The 20190-nt window shown below is 37.3% G+C and overlaps 1 protein-coding gene and 1 pseudogene across 6 annotated transcripts in view; one reads left to right on the top strand and one right to left on the bottom strand.

The window, feature by feature from the left end:
- Pds5b (PDS5 cohesin associated factor B) overlaps nucleotides 1–20190 on the bottom strand; it is a 167381-nt gene that overhangs the window by 37835 nt on the left and 109356 nt on the right. For all 6 annotated transcript variants that reach the window (XM_090342241.1, XM_090342242.1, XM_090342246.1 and 3 more), the window contains 2 exons: nucleotides 2722–2845; nucleotides 366–524 (listed from right to left, as the gene is read on the bottom strand). In XM_090342241.1, the coding sequence (XP_090198367.1) occupies nucleotides 366–524; nucleotides 2722–2845 (283 nt within the window). The remainder of the gene's footprint in view (nucleotides 1–365; nucleotides 525–2721; nucleotides 2846–20190) is intronic.
- On the top strand, nucleotides 7144–14242 carry LOC150057053 (large ribosomal subunit protein eL34-like; annotated as a pseudogene).

The following is a 20190-nucleotide window of genomic DNA, read 5'->3' as shown; positions in this document are numbered from 1 at the left end:
CTAAAATCCAAGCTACTCAGGAGGCTGAGATCTGAGGATCCTGGTTCAAAGCCAGCTGGGGCACCAAAGTCCATGAGACTCTTACCTCCAATTAACCATCAGAAAACCAGAAATGGCAGAGTGGCTCAAGTGGTAGAGCCTTTAGCTGAAGAGCTCAGGGATAGCACCCAAGCCCAGAGTTCAAACCCTACGACTAGCAAAAGAAAAAACAAACAAAAAAGAAAAAGAAAAGAAACACACACTTAAAGGCAATCATTGGTAGTGCCATTTGCCATTTCATAATGTGCCATGATGTCATTCCAATTCTTTTTATGCTATATCAAATTTTACATTATCTAAAAAAATATGTGTTAAAGATAAATTACCCGATCATTCATGAGAAGATCTTTCACAATGAATGTAGCTACCAAAGACTTCAAAGGAGCAGCAAACTGATCAGGTGCAAGAAGGGCAATATGACCAATAGTAACCAATGGCGTTATAAGGTGTTCCAAGTTGCTTGGATCTAGGCTCTTATGAAGAGGCTGAAAAGGGGAGGAAGAAATACATTCAACTCTCTACATGCAAGTAAACTTTAAGTGTTTCATCTCTAAATTTTAGCAACTATAAAAGTTTCACTCTCTGTATGTGATGTAAGTAGTAACTCAATCCTACATTTAGATTTCTATTATCTATGTCTAGAAGATATTAAGTTCAAACATTTTGAATTTTGTCCAACTTACAGTTCAAAACTAAATAAACATTAGGCACATAGAATCACATTACATAGCATATCTAATGAAGACATGAATACATTGGGAGACCAATATCCACTTTACTCCCACTTCCTGGGCATAAAGGTGATTACATACTGCAGCTTCCTGTACAGTTAGGTCAAGATATGTGATGGTATGATGATTTTAACAGCATGTCTATTAGTTTTTCTTTTCTTTTTTTTGCCAGTCCTGGGCTTGAACTCAGGGCCTGGGCACTGTCCTTGGACTTTCTCAAGGCTAGAGCTCTACCACTTGCGCCTCAGCACCACTTCTGGTTTTTTTGTATATATGTGGTACCAAGGAATCGAACCCGGGTCTTTGTGCATGCTAGGCAAGCATACCACCACTGAGCCAAATTCTCAGCCCCTGTCTATTAGTTCTGTTACTCAGTGCCTGGCTTAATGCCAAGGATCCAGTGGGACTTAAGAAAGACCCACTAGTGTTAGTCAGGGAGTTTGGCCTAGTGGTAGAATGCTTGCCTAGCATGCACAAAGACCCAAATTCGATTCTTTGGTACCATATACATAGAAAAAAGCTGGAAACGGTGCTGTGGCTCTAGCGGGAAAGAATTAGCCTTGAGAAAGCCCAAGGACAGTGTCCAGGCCGAGTTCAGGCCCCAAGATTGTCAAAAAAAAAAAAAAAACCAAGCAAACCAAAAAACAAACAAAAAAAACTGTGTCCCTATTAATAAGCCACCCAAAACTTTTTGTAGGTCCTGTAGATTGTATTTGGGGGTATGATTCATTACAATATCAAAAGACATAAAATTACTGCGTTATTAAGGCCAGAAACTCAACCATTAATAAGCATTTTGCCATGAGAAAAGAATGAAGCTCTTCGTATGCACATCTATACTAATATCCAAAGTGTACTGTCTTAAACATTGACAAATCAGAACTAAATAACGGTGGTTATCTTTTTACTCATCAGCCTAACGGGAAAACAGAGAATACAAAATTGAAAGAGTGTGTAGGTGTGTGTGAGCGTGCACAAGCGTACACATATATGAATAAAGCATCTCTGGAATAATACATTAGTAAGTACCAACAATATTTGCTTCTGGAAGAGTAACTCAAGGGGTTTGAAAGCAAGGGGTATTCTCAGAACAAGGTAAAGGTTACAAACTGTTTTGACTAAATTCAAAGCTCTTGATCTAAATTACAACAGAATTTTTATTTTACATTTCCAATGACCATGCTAGAGTAGTGTCTGTCATCATAACAGGTTATCATAAACCGCAGTGCAGGTGAAAGTTATTTAAAGTAAAAGAAACAACATGAAAGACATATTAAAAAGATACACCCTTTTTAGGGTTTTGCTTGTTTTTTTTGTTGGGGGGTGAGGCGGGAGGGGAGTTAACAGTCCTAAGGCTTAAACTCAGGACCCAAGCACTGTCTCTGAGATTTTGTGCTCAAGGCTAGCTAGCACACTACACCACTTTGAACCACAGTTCCATTTCCATTTTTGGTACAGAAAAATCTCATGAGCTGGCTCTGAACCATAATCCTCAGATCTCAGCCTCCTGAGTAGTTTAGGATTACAGATGTGAGTCACCAGCACCCAGCTAAAAAGCTATACTTTTCACCTGGCACATAATTAGGTCCATCATAAAAGTACATACTTGTTTATGTACATAACCAATTTATACTTACAAACCCTACATTTTAGTAATGTCCCAAAATTTTACTAATTTGTGTAGTCTGTTACTCACTACCAAAACTATGACTTTATATGTAATTACCTCTCAAAGTACAAATGCAAATACATAAAGCAATGTAAAAAGTATTGCACTATTTATTTCTATATTTGAATTATCATGAGGCATCTGAATAATCAATTACTTTTATATTGTAACCATTCATCAATGTTGACTTTACTGATTCTAACAGTATGCACAATATAATGCATCTCCAAATGTGAACATGCTGAAACAATAATACAAAATACACTTAAAGAATCCCATTACCTCAAATATCTGTGCAAACTGTGTCTCTTTACTTGAAAATATTGCATGGATACAATGAATAGCATATTTGGCTTGACGGGGAGGTCCTTTTTTAGATTTGTGATGTAAAACAGGAAGCAAAGCTCTAACAAAAAAGAAAAAGAAAAAAGTGAACCAGAAAAACATAATATGACTCCTATTACACAGTGAACATTTATTGGCTTGTTTTAAGTACAACAGTATTTACTCAAGACTTATTTTCACTAGTAAATAATTTTGCTTTGTAAATATCTACCTTAAAATATAATAAAATGTATTTTTATATTTGATTCAATAATTACAATCACAAGTAACTCTCTTAACTTACTTAATAAATTATGTTATTCTCAAAAATAAATAAATAAATAAATTATGTTATTCTCACTGTTATCACTCCAGCAAATCCTCTGCCACCTGACAGATTGACATATTACTGTGCTGGAGCTGAAACTATTCTTCCCCAAGTCTCTTCTCCTAACCAACATAAAGTAAACTTGATTATCCAACATTTATTATTTTGCATTAAATGACAGGAACTATTAAGACTACAAATTCTTGCTTCCATGAAAATAAAACTCAATTAAAGTCTGTGATAAACACTCTATAAAATAACACACACACACACACACACACACACACGAACAGCACCCAGGTCCTGAGTTCAAGCCCTAGGACTGGCACAAGGAACAGTAGGAAGAAAAGGAAGGAGGGAGGAAGGGAACAAATAGTGTAAGAGGTAGAACACTTGCACTAGCAGGCATAAGGCTCTCTCTCCTAAGTTAAAACCCCAGTACAGCCAGGAGTTTAGCCTAGTGGTAGAGTGTTTGCCTAGCATGCACAAAGACCTGGGTTTGATTCCTCACATACAGAGAAAAAAGTCAGAAATGGTGTTGTGGCTCAAGTGATAGAGCTCTAGTCTTGAGAAAGCCCAAGGACAGTGCCCGGGTCCTGAGTTCAAGGCCCAGGACTGGCCCAAAACAAACAAAAAAAAAACCCCAGAACTACTGAAACCTAAAGAAAGCATAATGAATAAAGGAGTTCCTAGCTAAATTACTATTCAATTATCTCTCAGTAAAAACAATCTTCCACAACCAGTGAAGCAAATTAAAATTTTTTAAACAAATCATCACATTAACAGTAGTCTGGTGACATACCATAAGGAAAGTAAAATAAAAAGTTAAATTAAAAATTAAAAAGTGATGAAAATAAACCCACAGATCCAAAAATCTGAATCAACCTCTAATAGGAAAAAAAACTAATTTATTCCATTGATAGTTACCATTCAAGAATAAGATGGAGGAAGCCAAATCTGATCAAGGTACATTGCATGCATATATGGATATGTCAAAATGAAACTACCTTGATACAACTAAATCATTTAGTTGCTGGGAATGTAGGGAAAAATAAGGAGTAAAGACTTTTAGACCAAACAAAGCTCAAGAAATTTGATGTAATGAAAATACACTACAAAAAGTATTGAAGAAACTTTTTCAAGAAGGTATGAAGCTCTATGGACATGGTAATGGAAATATAAACATAACTATATAGACATAAAAACCTATGACTCGGGCCGGGAGTTTGGCCTAGTGGTTAAAGTGCTTGCCTAGCATGCATGAAGACCCGGGTTCGAATCCTCGGTACCACATACATAGAAAAAAGCTGGAAGTGGTGCTGAGGCTCAAGTGGTAGAGCTCTAGCCTTGAGAAAGTCCAAGGACAGTGCTCAGGCCTTGAGCTCAAGCCCAGGACTGGCCCCCCCAAAAAAACCTATGACTCTATAGACATGTTTTATTTCATAAATTAATATGTTTCTATGGCATACAAACCCTTAGCCTAATTTTGATTAAGTTCTAAATACTGAGTCCCAGTGATTGTAAATAGATTCCCTTCCTGAACACTTGTTTGTTAAACTTGTCATTTAAAATATGATGTAAAAATCAACGTTAATAAATTCTTTAATAAAAAAAATTCCAGAAACACACACACACACACACACACACACACAAAGAAGGTATGAAGCTGAGTACCTTGATACATCCTGTAGTCCTAGTTACTTACAATGTACAGCCAATAAAACTCTCCTACCCTTGGCACTGTGATTCTGCCTGTGGTCAGGTCCTGAGGAGGGACTTAATACTTTAAGCCCCTTACAGTTCAATTAAAAATTTACAGCTGAATAGAAGTGATCGCTATGCTCTAGAAATGATCTCTTTCAGTATACTTTTTTTTGGTGAAACTTTCTACTACTTTCACAAAATGAGGGAAGGGAGGGAAGGTAAGGAGGGGAGAGAAGGGAGGGCAGGAAGAAGGGCAGGCAAAGGAGGCGAGGAGGGAAAGGAAAGGAAGCTCCGAATTCAAGTCTTAAATCTGCCTTACCTACCACCAAAAGGAATGTATATAGTATATTATTTATCAGACAAATAGATCACTGATGATTGGATATTCAAAAAATGAAAATGGATATAATATACTGTAGAATTTACACAGTGAAAATAAAATCATGTTAGTCAATCCCAATGAAAGCAGAAACAGCGGGGGGGAGGGGATACAAGATAAAATCAAATCCAGCCTTAATATCTGCATATAAAGAATCCAACTGAAAGTTTGTCACTGTACTAAAAAAACAATTGCAACACACAAAACATAACAAAAAGATCGAATGTTGTCCTAGTAAGTTTACAAGTTATTTTCAGCCACGTGCTGGTGGGGCACACATGAAATTCTAGCAACTCAGGAGGCTGAGATCTGAGGATCATTTGTAAGCCAGCCAAGGCAGAAAAATTTGCATACTCTCATATCCAACTAATTACAAAAAGCTGGAAATAGAGCTGTATCTCAAGTAGTAGACTGCTAGGCTTGAGCACAAAAGCTCAGTGAAAGCACCCAGGCTCAGCGTTCAAGCCCCAGGAATGCGGGGAGGAGGGTAGGGGTTATTTTGAAAATGGAAACACCAACACTAACACAAAACCAATTAGTAATGCTATTCTCAGACAAAGGAAACTCAGGAATGAGGAACACAACTAGAGATTAAAGACAGATTTCACTAAGTCTATAGGAGTAGGGAATCAAGCAATATCAAAATGCTAATGAGAATCTTCAGTATATAGCCACTATAGATGGAAATGTAATTCCAAAATTATGTATGCCTTAATTTTTCTGTATCTAGGAACCACTCCCAAATGTTGTTTGTCAAAAACATAAAAGATGGGGCCGGGAGTTTGGCCTAGTGGTAGAGTGCTTGCCTAGCATGCATGAAGACCCAGGTTCAATTCCTTGGTACTGCATACATGGAAAAAGCCAGAAGTGGTGCTGTAGCTCAAATAGTAGATTTCTTGCCTTGAGAAAACCCAAGGACAGAGCTCAGGCCCTGAGTTTAAGTCCTAGGACTGGCAACACGCACACGCACACACACACACACACACACACACACAAAAGATGTGTGCTACAGTAATTCACTGAAGGATTACTTGTGAAAGTGGAAATAATTTAAGTGACCAGAAACAAATGACACATTGATAGAATAAATGACCTCTATATTTAAATATGAAATAACTTTAAGTATATGCAGCTAAAAGAAAAAGAAAGAAAGAAAGAAAGAAAGAAAGAAAGAAAGAAAGAAAGAAAGAAAGAAAGAGGGAAAAGAAGAGGTAGGAAAGGGTGAGTGAAGCTGGTGCACTAAATGCTTCTGCTATTTTTGCTCCACGAAAGAGAACATCTGGTATCATAGAAGAGACTCGATTCTGAAGAGATGAAGGAGTTCAAATCCACAGAAGAGTTGACAGCAAGGCAGAAAACTGCACAGATACTATCCGGCAGGAAAAAAGCAGCAAGCAATCTAGAGCCACCCTATGTGAGCAGGGAGATTGAAGACAGCAATACAGGGTAAAATCAGGCAGTTTTGCCAACAGACTGCCAACTCTAGCTACAGGAAGAATCAACACAAGATACAAGTTTTAAATATAGTGCAGAGATTAGTGATGTAAGAGACAAGCTTTGGCAAAAAAAAAAAAAGCTTTCTGTGGGTCTCCACATCCAGAAGAGCACATGGGGAGCCTGGGGAACCTAAGAATAAAAAACAACATCAACATTTGGCCATCAGGTATTGCTGAAGAAAGGGAAGTAGCTGACAGGACACAGGGTAGAATCTCAAATGACAGAAGACCCACTGTCACCTAAAACAATAGAAGTTCAAAAGGCCTGGTTGTGTCAGTGAGTAAGGTTTAGGATTTCCTGCCTGCCAGAGACAGAGATGCATGGGTCTAGTAGTAAAGAAGTCAGGGGAGCCTATGCCATGTCACAGAGTGGAGGCAGCACCATTTGGCAGTTAGGATAGCAGAAGCAGGGTTGTGGCAGATTTCCCAGGGTTCCACACTCACTGACTAGGAGGAAACTACATAGTTTGAGGATGGCTCGGCAAGCAACTTTTCAAAGGGAGGTCTATTGTCCACAGCCTGTCTCCTGGCTCTGTGGAGCACCTGTGCCCTCACATCCAGGTCGATCTATTTTTTACTTTTTGCCAGTCCTGGGACTCGAACTCAGGGCCTGAGCACTGTCCTTCAACACTCTTTGCTCAAGGGTGGTGCTCTGCCACTTGAGCCACAGCCCCACTTCCGGCCTTTTCTATGTATATGGTACCCAAGAATCGAATCGAGGGCTTTCACACATACTAGGTGAGCACTCTACCACTAGGCCAAACGTCCAGCTCTCACACCCAGATCTAAACAACGAGCTCTTCACAGCCATTGCACCTCCCAGTGTGTGGATATATTAGTGTATACATCATCAACTAAAAATTCAGTTTGTTTTATCTAAGTTTGTATTTGTTTCTATTTTGGTTTCATATTTTTTATTGGCTCAAGCATACAGAGTTTTCCTGTATATCTAATATTGGTCGTGTTTTTTTTTTCTTTTACTTTTTAGTATAAACTACTTGCCCCTTGCAAATAGCTTTTCACATTTTAGTTGTGCTTCTCTCTTTCTACCCTCTGTATTACTTACACTCTTACGAGATAACTACAATGCCCCCAAACCATTGTGTCTATATTTTGATCTTGTATTAACAGTTGTTTAAAGTTGTTTTGCTTCTTTACATTTTCAGGTTGGTATGTGTGTATAACTGAGTGTGTGTGTATGTGTGTGTGTATTCAATTCTCCTTTATGAGTATGAATGTGTGTGTATTCAATTCTCCTTTCAAGTCCAATGCGCATTATAATAGATTGACTAGATTTTTCTCTATTGTCTTTCATCACTACCCTTCTCACTACGCTTAGCCCCTCCCTCTTTGCTTCTATATTAAATGAAAATATTGGAGCAGTACTGGTGACTAATTTTTATGAAAGACTGCTATGAAAATAAGGTTGTAGTTTATCAAATACAATAACTAATTTACACAAGCTTCCTCATACCTAGCAGATAAGAGCTCTGTATACAGTGTGTTGAGCATTGAAAATATTTCTTATTGGAGCCAATCCACTGACCAATATCACCAGAACCCAGCCATGACTAATTCATCTGAAATCTATAATAAATCACCAACTAAAAGGGTACAGATTAAAATCTCTACCAAAACTTAGTTTCAGATACATAAATCCTAGGAGGGGAAAGGTATTACTAAATTCAGAAACAACCAGGGCAACACTACTGCCTCAAAAGCCAACAACTTTACAAATAAAGGAGTTAAGTAATAGTGAAGAGGAAGAAAGGCCAAATAACAAGCTCAATGAAATAATGGCAAGAAGAGTCACAAATTAACAAGGTGATATTTAAATACCTGAACAAATTCCAAGAGAATAGAAATGATTATGAAGTCAAAACAACCAACCACAGAGTTCAAATAACTTAATGAAATAAAGTAGGCAGAGAATGGTACGAAAGTATTCATTAATGACACAGAAATCTTAGGGGGAAAAAATTGTTGGGTGCCCAGAGGTTCATGCCCATCATCTTCATATTTACCCAGGAGACTGTCATCTGGAGACTGTGCTTCTCAGCAAGCCCAGACAGCTCTGTGAGACTCGTTTTGTTTTTTTTTTTTTGGTGGGTCATGGGGCTTGAACTTGGTCTGAGTGCTGTCCCTGAGCTCTCCTTCAGCTCAAGGCTACGGCCCTACCCTTCAGTTAAGCCCCACTTCCCATTTTCTAGAGGTAAACTGGAGATAAGAGTCTCAGGTCCTTTTTGATGAAAACTTTAAAACCTTGAAAAAGGAAATTAAAGCAGAACTGAGGAAATGGAAAAACCTCCCATGCTCCTGGATTGGAAGAATCAATATTGTGAAAATGACAATCTTGCCAAGGGCTATCTACAAATTCAACGCAATACCCATCAATATCCCAATGGCATTCTTTAAAGAAATAGAAGAGGTAATCCAAAAGTTCATTTGGAATAATAAAAGACCCTGTACAGCAAAAACAATTCTTAGCAGAAAGAACAGTGCAGGAGGAATTTCAATACCAAACTTTAGACTCTATTAGAGAGCTACAATAATAAAAACAGCTTGTACTGGCACAAGAACAGGCCTGAGGACCAATGGAATAGAACTGAGGACCCAGATATTAAACCACAGACCTATGGCCACCTAATCTTTGACAAGGGAGCCAAAAAAATAGAATGGAAGAAAGATAGCCTCTTCAACAAGTTGTGCTGGCAGAACTCGTTAAGCACCTGCAGAAAACTAAAGTTGGATCCTTCTTTGTCACCCTGTACTAGAATTAACTCCAAATGGATCAAAGACCTGGAGGTAAAAGCCAACACTCTGAAAAGTTTACAAGAAGGAATAGGAGATACACTAGACCTCCTTGGCACAGGTTGAAACTTTCTTAATAAGGACCATGAATTACAACAAATTAGAGAAAGGCTGGATAAGTGGGACTGCATTAAACTGCGGAGCTTTTGTATGGCAAAGGACATAGCTAGTAAACTAATTAGGAAGCCAACAGAATGGGAGATCTTCACCAACCAAACAACCGACAAAGGCCTCAAATCTAAAATATATCAACAGCTCAAAAAATTGAATCAATCCAAAACGAATCTCCAAAGTAACAACCATCCCATTAAAAAATGGGCCAAAGACTTAAAGAGAGTCTTCTCTGAAGAAGAAATAAGAATGGCCTATAAACACATGAAGAAATGCTCGACATCTCTGGTCATAAAAGAAATGCAAATCAAAATAACTCTAAGATTCCACCTCATTCCAGTTAGAATGACCAGGATCAAGAAAACTAATAACAACAGATGCTGGAGGGGATGTGGCCAGGAGGGATCACTACTACACTGTTGGTGGGAGTGCAAACTCATTCAACCACTATGGAAAGCAGGATGGCAGTTCCTCAAATGACTAAACATAGAGCTCCCATATGACCCAGCAATTCCACTACTTGGCATTTACCCAACCGTCCAGAAACAAAGACATACTAAATCCACCAGAACAACAATGTTCACTGCAGCACTATTTACCATAGCAAAGATATGGAACCAACCCAGATGTTCCTCAGTTGATGAGTGGATCAACAAGATGTGGTATTTGTACACAATGGAATTCTATGCTGCTGTCAGAATGACATTGCCCCATTTGTTAGGAAATGGAAAGACTTAGAAAAGATCATATTAAGTCAAGTAAGCCAGACTCAAAGGAACTTAGGCTCAATGGTTTCCCTCATTTGTCATAATCAGTAGAAACCTTGGGCTCTCATAGCAGAGATTTGAAATAGAGCAAAACCTTGATACAAAAGGCCATATAGTAGGACGCTAAATGAAAGAATCTCTAGGATATAGAAACATAAGCCATATAATGAATGATTGTTGTTCTTAAGGTACTATGTTATCTCTCATCTCTTTTGCTGTCCCTTGGTTATCTCATATTGTTACAGTATGTCACTTTGTTACCTGATATATCGGATATATTTGTATTTGGTTATTTGAAATTGGATAGGGAAGGGGGGAAAACAAGATGAGGGGTGGGGGTGGGGGGAGGGAAATGGGGACCAAGACATGTGAAAGGGTATCAATGTATGTGAATTAATGCACCATCTATCTGGCAAATATCATGTAACCCTTGTATTAATTACAATAAAAAATATACGAAAAAAATAAATTAAAAATTTAAAAAAAAAAAGTCTCAGGTCCTTTTGTGCCCAGGCTGGCTTTGAACCTTGATCCTCAGAGCTCAGTCTCCTGAGTAGCTAGAACTATAGGCATGAGCCACCACACTCAGCTTCTGTGAGACTCTTACCTACAATTAGCCAGCAAAAATATGAACTGAATGAATCAAGAGAGAATCATGTTGAGTGATACAAGACCGAAGGAACAAAAGGTGCATGGTATCCTTAATATGTGGCTATTAGATCCAAACAGTACAAGAGCAAGGACTCAATATTTGCATACCCAATGCTATGGACATGGTATTGGAAATATAAACACAACTACATAGACATAAAAACTTATGACTTTACAGACATGTTTTATTACATAGATTAATGTGTCTATGACATACAAACCATCAGCCTAATTTTGATTATGTTCTAAAATCTAAGTGCCAGTGATTATATATAGAGATTCCCTTCTTGAATACTTGTTAAATATGTCATTTGAAATGTGATATAAAAATCAATGTTAATAAATTCTTTAATAACAAAAAATACAAAAAAATATGAAGTGAAATGTAATCTGGATGGTAGAGTACTAGTCATGAGAAAAAAAGATGGGTAAGAGCTCAAGGTCCTGTATTAAAGATCAAAGACCAGCACTAAATAAAATAAATAAATAAATACATAAATAAATAAATAAATACATGAATAAATACATGAATAAATAAATAATTTGAAATCCTGGAAAATAAGAACTCAAAAGCCTAAAATTAAAAAAAATTCTCAATTACAAGTCTAGCAAATAAAACAGAATAAACTAAAAGTAGTTTAAAGGCACTGAAGACACTAAAGGGCCTTAAAAGACCCCAAGAGACTCTCAAAAGATAAAACTATGAACTATGGTAATAGGGAAAAAAAGATTGAGGAAAATGACTTAAATAATTTTTTATACACACACACACGGCAGAAAGTTTATCCCATCTTGATATATACAGAATACCAAACAATAACCCAAGAGAAATTTCACTAAAGATATTACAGTTAAAACACTAAATTTACTGAATAAAGATTAAAAGCTGTAAAACCGACTAGCAATGTACATTTGCAAAGCTGATTAATATAACAGATTTCTCAACAAAAACTAAATGAAAGGAGCAAATGGAAGAACCTAAATCAACCCTGGAAGAAAATAATTATTAACTTAGACTAGTATATTCTGTGAACTATGCTTCATAATTGACATAGAAATAAAAATCTTCCATGAAAAACAGGCTAAAGGAATTCCTGACTACTAAATGTACTACTTAAAGGAATTTTAACCACAGGGGAAATATGAAACAAAACCAAGAAAGAATAAACTCAGAACCAAGAAACAAACTACAGAAAGGGGAAAGATATCAACAGAGGAAGGATCATATCCAGAATATACTAATAAAAGCACAAAAAATAAACAAAAAAAATTATCAAGTAATGAATGTGCAAGTAAACTGAAAAGAGAGTTCTCCGAGGAAGAAATGCAAAACGGCTAGGAAAACTTTCAACATCTTTAGCAATAAATGAAATATATACTCAAAACTAAAGTGAGGTTCTGCATCATTCCAGTCAGAAAGATAACCATTAAGGAAACTGGGTTCCAGTGGCTCACAACTATAATCCTAACTATTCAGTAGGTTGAGTCCTGAGGACACAGTTTAAACCCAGCCATGGTAGGAAAGTCTGTTAGACTCCAATTAACATACTCCCACCCTCCCCCCTCTCACCACCAAAAAAGCAGTAAGTAGAGCTGTAGTTCAAGTGGTATAATGCTAGCCCTTAAGCTAAAGCAGCTCAGGGCCCAGCCCAAGTTCAAGTCCCAGAACCATCTCATTTGTATACATGCACGCGTGCACACAGGGGAGGGAGCAAGAATGCTGGAAAAGAAACCCTGCTATACTACTGAAGAAAATTAAACTAGTGCAAATACTATAGAAATCTGTAGGGAGGTTTCATTAAAAATTAAACAGACCTTCCTATGACACAACCACAATCAGTAAGTCAACACACACACACACACACACACACACACACACACACCCCTCTACCTAAATACCTAGGTTTATAGAAGCATTGTTCAAAATGATCAAGTGACAGAATCAGCCAAGGGCACATGAATTAATAAAAAGTGGGATAAAGACAGACAGACAGACAGACAGAGACAGACAGACAGACAGACAGACAGACACACACACACACACACACACACACACACACACACACACACACACTAATATGGAGAGCACATGTACATGCATGGAATGTTACAGAGCCATAAATGAAAATGAAATCATGTCATATGCGGGAAAAAGCATAGAACTATGAAATCTTCCCTCTCCTCTCTCTTTCCATCCTTCCTAGTCTTAAAGAGTTTAAAGCTTATTAGAGGTATGAATTTGGAAATTCTCTCTAGCTCTGCTATAAATGTATACAGTGTATCTCTTGATTAATAAACTGTGTAATTTCTCTTCAAATGTGGTAAAAGCCTTACAAGTGTTACCACTTAACCTATGAGTACATCATAAGTTTTCCCACTTTAGCCTACTTCAGGATAAGCCAGACTCCTGAGATATAAGATGAATCACAATGGAACCCATGGTTCATCATCATTTTGTTAAGTAGGTTAGCACACAGTATTTTTCTCTTCCTAAAAAGCCAAAAATAAAACATTTCCTTCAGCTATATATGGTTGTTTATGTCTTGTCAATCTAGCTACTCAGGAAGCAGAAATCAGGAGGATCACTGCTAGATGTAGGCCAGGCAAAAAATTTACAAGAATTTCTTCGATCGTTAAACTAAAATAAACATGGCCTTTGTGGTGTAGGTCTACTCTCCTGACCCTTGTGATGTAGGTCTACCCTCCTAGATAGTCAGAAAACATATGGAAGATACAATCAAGGCCAGCCAACGTATAATGTGAGACCATTCTTCAGAACTAACTAAAGCAAAAAAGGAAAAGGGCTGCTGCATTCAAGTGGTAGACCTTAGAGAATTCAAAGCACTGCTCTTCCGGGACAGTGCCTAGAGAACATTAAAAAACGGTCCAGCGATTGATATTCTGCCGTAGGTTTCTTCCAACACAGCCTCTAACAAAACCAGGCTGTCCCAAACCCTTGGCAATAGAATTGTTTACCTTTACACCAAAAAGGTCAGGAAAGCATCAAAATCTGCCTGTACTGTGTGTGCCCAGGCCAACTCCCGCAGGTTCATGCTGTGAAACCTAAAGTCCTCATGTGATTGTCGAAAAGGAAAAAACATGTCAGCAGGGCCTATGTGGTTCCATGTGTGCCAAATGAGTCCGGGACAGGATCAACCACACTTTCCTTATCAGGGAGCAGAAAATTATCGTGAAAGTGCTGAAGGCACAGCAGAGTAAGAAGGCTAAATAGGAGGCTGCTTGTGTTTGCCTAGGGTGCAAGAGGTCTATACAGTGTTAGCAAAGAAAGAACCTTTTTGATAAATAAAAAGGCTTACATAATAAAATGTCAAAAAAAAAGAAAATTCAAAGCCCTAATTTCAAACCTAAGTACTACAAAAAAGATAATAATAATAATTCAGCTTCTGTCTTTTATTATTTCCTAACAAAAACACTACCCTATAATGAATAATTAATTGAATGAACTAGTAATATCCAAGTTTCTCCTGTACGCTTATTCCAGCTGAAATCAGATTTTCTTTATTTCTCAAGGGCTTTTAACTCCTCTCTGTAAATTAGCAAGTAACAAGGTACACCTTGCCTCACACATCTGATTGGGGATATGTATAAACTATTTATGTTCTACATTTAATTCTGCTTAACTCATTTAATTCATTAATTCCTTTAATTCGGCATACTTGGTACCAGCTATAACCAGTTTATGGTGGCTCCTAACTAGATACATTTTTCTTCCTTTTTTTGTACATCAAGGAAAGATACATAGTCACATATTCGTGTTGCTTTTTTTCCCCAAATCAACTCACCAAACTTAGTAAATTAAAACAAAACTTGATGAATATATTTTAGTCACAGGTGATACATACTATGAATTGTTTCATTAAGAATAGTGAGTATATACAGCAGGTATTCAATTAGTTCATGAGAGACATTTGAAATATACTCAATATACACATCAAATAATTTTAGTACTTCAGTTCCACTTTAAAGCAACATGTTTTAAAATAGTATTCTAAACTGTCTTAATCTTGTTCAATTCTTAAACAATGTTTCTTTTAAATATTAAGGATACCAGGAGGGAAAATCAGGGATGAAACAATATGAGCTACCAACAAGTAAACTGAAATAAACTTTGTTCAAATCTCTAATAAAGAATGACTCTTGGAATAGTCAGATAGCACAGCAGTAGCTTTCTCCATTGGACTCTGTGAATGAGAACAGTCTGGGTAATAAAAGAGACTAAAGGTAGAAGAGCCAAACTGAGGAGGAATACTGAAAGAGAAAGTGTGACAAAACAGAAAGATGACAGAGAAATGGTTTGTTGTTCTAGCTCCTCTGCTCCCAGAGGATAGAGGGAAAGAGAAGCCAAAGCTTCTAACACAAGGTAAGTCTGACAGCCTCAACCATAGTTGGATATTCCTAGCTATGAGACTTCACACCTCTCACAAGCCTTAAACTCCCAGAATGGAGATTTGACACTGCAGTGACTTTTCCAGTACAACGGGGCACCTTAAGGCAACCTTTCACTCCCTATATCTTACAGAAAGCCTCCTGTTCCAGAATGTGATACACTGGGGATCAGACTGCCTTAACTGTTTCAAGCAAGTGTCCCAAAACTACAGAATCCCCATAAACAAATCTGCCCTGTGAGAGTAGCCCAATTACCTCAGGAAGACTTCAGAAAACAAAGAAACTAGCATCTACTTGCCACAGCTCAGATTACAAAATGGTTAGTTTACATTATCTGCTTACAAGAGACCAGCAGGCAGGAAAAGTCTGGAGAAGATACAACCCAGGGGCTGGAAAACCAAAAGTAATCCAGAGATATTGGAAAGAATGGCAAAGGAAAGTGAGGATTAGTCCAGGGCATACAGAAATTAAATCATCAGGAACTCAGACACTGAAAGTTCTGAAGGAGGTGACACTAAAGCAGCCCCTCACTAAAGTAAGTCCCAGTTTCTGATCACTGCAGGAACAGTACCAAGTCTGCAGCTGGCAGGTACTGCCTAGTGGCTTGGGGCTTGCTGCCAGGCATAAATGAGAGCTCCAAATACAGTTCTTGTGACACATGATACCCCACAATCTCTTCCCATTGGGTGAGGAACTGCTAATAGAACTGATACCATAGGCAGTGAACCTGAGTCTCTCAGGTTTCCACCTGCTATGGTGAAATAATAGATCATTTGTTCCCTTCATCATCAGGTATATTATTGGGGCAGCCTGTGGGTAACACTCAGTGTGCTGCTGTCATAGGGGGCACAAACAGAAGGTCCTGTGAAGCAAACCAGAGTTTGACACCTAAATTTTAAAAGACTGTGTAACTAGCAGGAGCTTCCATATACCAAGACGTTTTGCACATAGATTAAAGCCAACACTTGACCAGCTCCACCCTCCACCCCCTCCACTAATATATTATACCCACCAAATACAAAAGGATGTACAGAAGACTCCAGTTCTTAGGAACAAGGATTGGGCTCAGTTTCTTCCCAGTCCAATGGGAAGAAAGTACACCTCTCCTTTCCCACTAACTATACCCACCTTAACACCGCAAACACCAGACTACAGCTGATTTAAAATTTTTAAAAAAAGGTGAACTGGTGTCAAGACGTGTAGAGCTAAACACAGGTACAAAAGAAATATGAAAAGAAAAAGCAGCATAACACCTCCAAGTGTCAACAGCTCTCAGCAACAAACACTAACAATAGTGAAGAGGAAACCCAAAAGTACTCAAAAGCATGATGGCAAGAAAGAAGAAAAGAGAAGAGAAGAAGAAAGAAGAAAAGAGAAGAAAAGAAGAAATCGAAGAGAATGTGTATGGAAAAGCTGAATTAATTAAGACGGAATGCAAATAGATAAATAAACCTAAAAAAAATTTTAAAACAGCTATATGAAGTAAGGCAAACAATGCAGGACATGGAAGATATAGAAATACTGTAAAGGGGCCAAACTGGAATTTTGGAACCAAAAGGCTCAATAAGTCAAATAAAAACTCAGTAGAGTCAGTCAGGCATAAAAGGCTTAAAAATCTGTAATCCCATCTAATAGGGAAAATAGGGAAAGAGATTGGGATTTTTTTTTTTTTTTTGGTGGTTCTAGGACTTGAACTCTGGGCCTGGGAGCTGTACCTGAGCTCTTCGGCTCAAGACTACCATCTTACCCCTTGAGCCATAGTACCACACCACTTCCAGTTTTCTGGTGGTTAATTGGAGATAAGTATCTCATAGACTTTAGTGCCCAGGCTGGCTCTGAACCTCTATCCTCAGATCTCAGCCTACTGAGTAGTTAGGATTTTAAGGGGTAAGCCACTGCCGCCTGGCTATGGGAAATTTTTTGTTTAAGGCCTGCCAGTGAAAAATTCCTGAGATCATGCTGCAACTGAGAGTTGGGTACAATGATACATGCTTCTTGTCCTAGCTACAATAGGAATCTTACTGATTTTATTATTACATGGTTTGAAGCCAGCACTCCCAGGAAATTCTGTGAGACACTTATCTCCAATTAACCACCAGAAAATAGGACATAGAGCTATGGCTAAAGTTTTAGAGTGCTAGCCTTGAACAAAAAGCTCAGGGTCAGCAGCCAGGCCCCGAGTTGAAGCTCCATGAATGACAAAACGTTTGTGTGCACACACAAACACACACACAGAGACTGAAAGCTGCAAGAGGGAAGTACAAAGTTACCTATAATGGTAAACCCATCAGAATAACAGCAAATCTCATGCTTCTCCTTAGAAGCCAAGAGGGCATAGAATGATATATTTAGAGGGCTGAAAGAAAATAATTGCAGGGTCGAATGATATATTTAGAGGGCTGAAAGAAAATAATTGCAGGGTCGGGAGTTTGGCCTAGTGGTAGAGTGCTTGTCTAGCATGCACGAAGATCTGGGTTCGATTCCTCGGTACCACATACATAGAAAAAAGCTGGAAGTAGTGCTGTGGCTCAAGTGGTAGAGCATTAGACTTGAGAAAAGCCCAAGGACAGTGCTCAAGCCCTGAGTTCAAGCCCCAGGACTAGCAAATAATAATAATAAATTAAATAATTGCAAAGCTAGATTATTCTATAAAGCTATCAAACTTAAAACAGAAATAAAACCTCCATATGGACAAAAACAGAGGCAATTTGTCACCATGAAACCAAGACTACAGAAATTTTTCAAAAGAACTCCTTCGTACCAAAGATGTAGATAAATGCAATCATGACAATAGAGGGGAAAATATATCTCACCAGACAAGCAGATAAACATGTGATCAAGTAGGAAAGATTCAAACCCATGAAATGGCAGGAATTACTACATACCTTTCAATAGCACTGAATGATAATGGCCTCAATCAAGAGGAAATAATTATGAACACATACAAATCAAATGTTGGTACACACAGCTTTATATAACCAACACAAAAATACAAAAGACCTCATTATATCTCCTCAGATACCCTTCTCAAAATCAATAGAGTAACAATTAAATGATAAAACATACCATGTAAAATGAATTGGCACATTCATATAAATAATTCAATCAGAGGCCCAGGCAAATTTCTCCAAAACATCACATTTTAAGACATAAAGCGCCGGGAGTTTGGCCTAGTGGTTAAAGTGCTTGCCTAGCATGCATGAAGACCCGGGTTCGATTCCTCAGTACCACATACATAGAAAAAAGCCAGAAGTGGTGCTGAGGCTCAAGTGGTAGAGCTCTAGCCTTGAGAAAGTCCAAGGACAGTGCTCAGGCCCTGACCTCAAGCCCAGGACTGGAAGAAAAAAAAAAAAAAAAGAGTCTCATGGATTTTTGGGGGGGAGGGAAACAGGTACCAAGACATGTGAAAGGGTATCAATGTATGTGAATTAATGCACCTTCTATCTGGCAAATATCATGTAACCCTTTTACTAATTACAATAAAAAAAATAAAAAAAAGACATAAAGCAAGATTTAACAACATATTAAAATAAGGTCCTATATTGTATCTCACTAAAGTAGAATATAAGTAGGAGTATACAGCAAAAGAAACCACAGAATACACATGTAGACTGAACACAATGTTGAATTTCATTGGATCAATAATAATAGACTTTTCTTTTTTTTTCCCCTTTATGGTTATCCCCTGTTGTTACTGTATCTGACTTTGATACCTGGTATACTGTATATATGTTTATTTGAAATAGGGAAGGGAAAGGAAAATAAAAAAAAACAAGACAAATAGGAGTGAGTGAGGAGAGGGAAAGTGGGAAAAAAGCATAGGAAAGGGTACCAACGTCCAAAAATATACCCACAACCTGATATACAACTTTAACCCCCTATACATCACCCCAACAATAAAATAAAATTTTAAAAAGATAAAAAAATAAAAAAGCTCTAAAATCTAAAGAAAATGAGAATATAAACTATCAGAATCATTGGGATATAACAAAGGCAGTATAAAGAAGAAATATTATAAACTTTGTAAGCATTTATTATTTTTTTTAAAGACCCTAAAAAAGCCCCACAAATAGTTCAAGTAGATAAGTCTAATGATATATTGTAAACTAAAACAAGAATAAACCAAACCTAAAAGAAGTGCATGGAAAGAAATAATGCAGATTAAGGAAGAAGTTAATGAATTTAAAATTAAAAATACTGTATATGCAAGGAAATCAATAAAACCAAAAGTCAGTTCTTTAAAAAAGATAATATTGATAATTTCTTTTAAAAATCTAATTTAAAGGAGGAGAGACAGGTCCAAATTAATAAGATTTTGGCTATCACAAAATACCAACATCAAAAGGGTAAGAGACTATTTTCAAAATATATTGTCAAATAACTCACTGGAAAATTTGGAAGAAACTGATGTATTTCTAGATGCAACTGACTTGCCAAAATTGAACCCAAAAGATATAAACCACTTAACTAGATCTATAACAAGGCAATGAGGTTGAAGCAGAAATAAATAACGTACACCATGAAAGAAAAGCTCTAATTCACAGAAAGTATAAAAGCCCACCAGATTCACTGAAGTATTCTACCAAACTGCTAGGATGAATTAACACTAGTACTTTTCAGACTTTTCCATGAAATGGAATGGAAAGAAACACCAAACTCATTCTATGAAGTTATTATCATACAGAAAATTCCATTACAAAAAAAAATAGATGTAAAAATTCCCAATAAAATACTGACAAATTAAATTTCTTAATACATTAAAGGACCATATAC

The sequence above is a fragment of the Megascapheus bottae genome, chromosome 11 (assembly GCF_031878675.1).
Source record: "Megascapheus bottae isolate mThoBot1 chromosome 11, mThoBot2.hap1, whole genome shotgun sequence".
Taxonomy (NCBI): Eukaryota; Metazoa; Chordata; class Mammalia; order Rodentia; family Geomyidae; genus Megascapheus; species Megascapheus bottae.
Note: the sequence above shows the minus strand (reverse complement) of the source record. Positions and strands in the feature narration are given on the sequence as shown.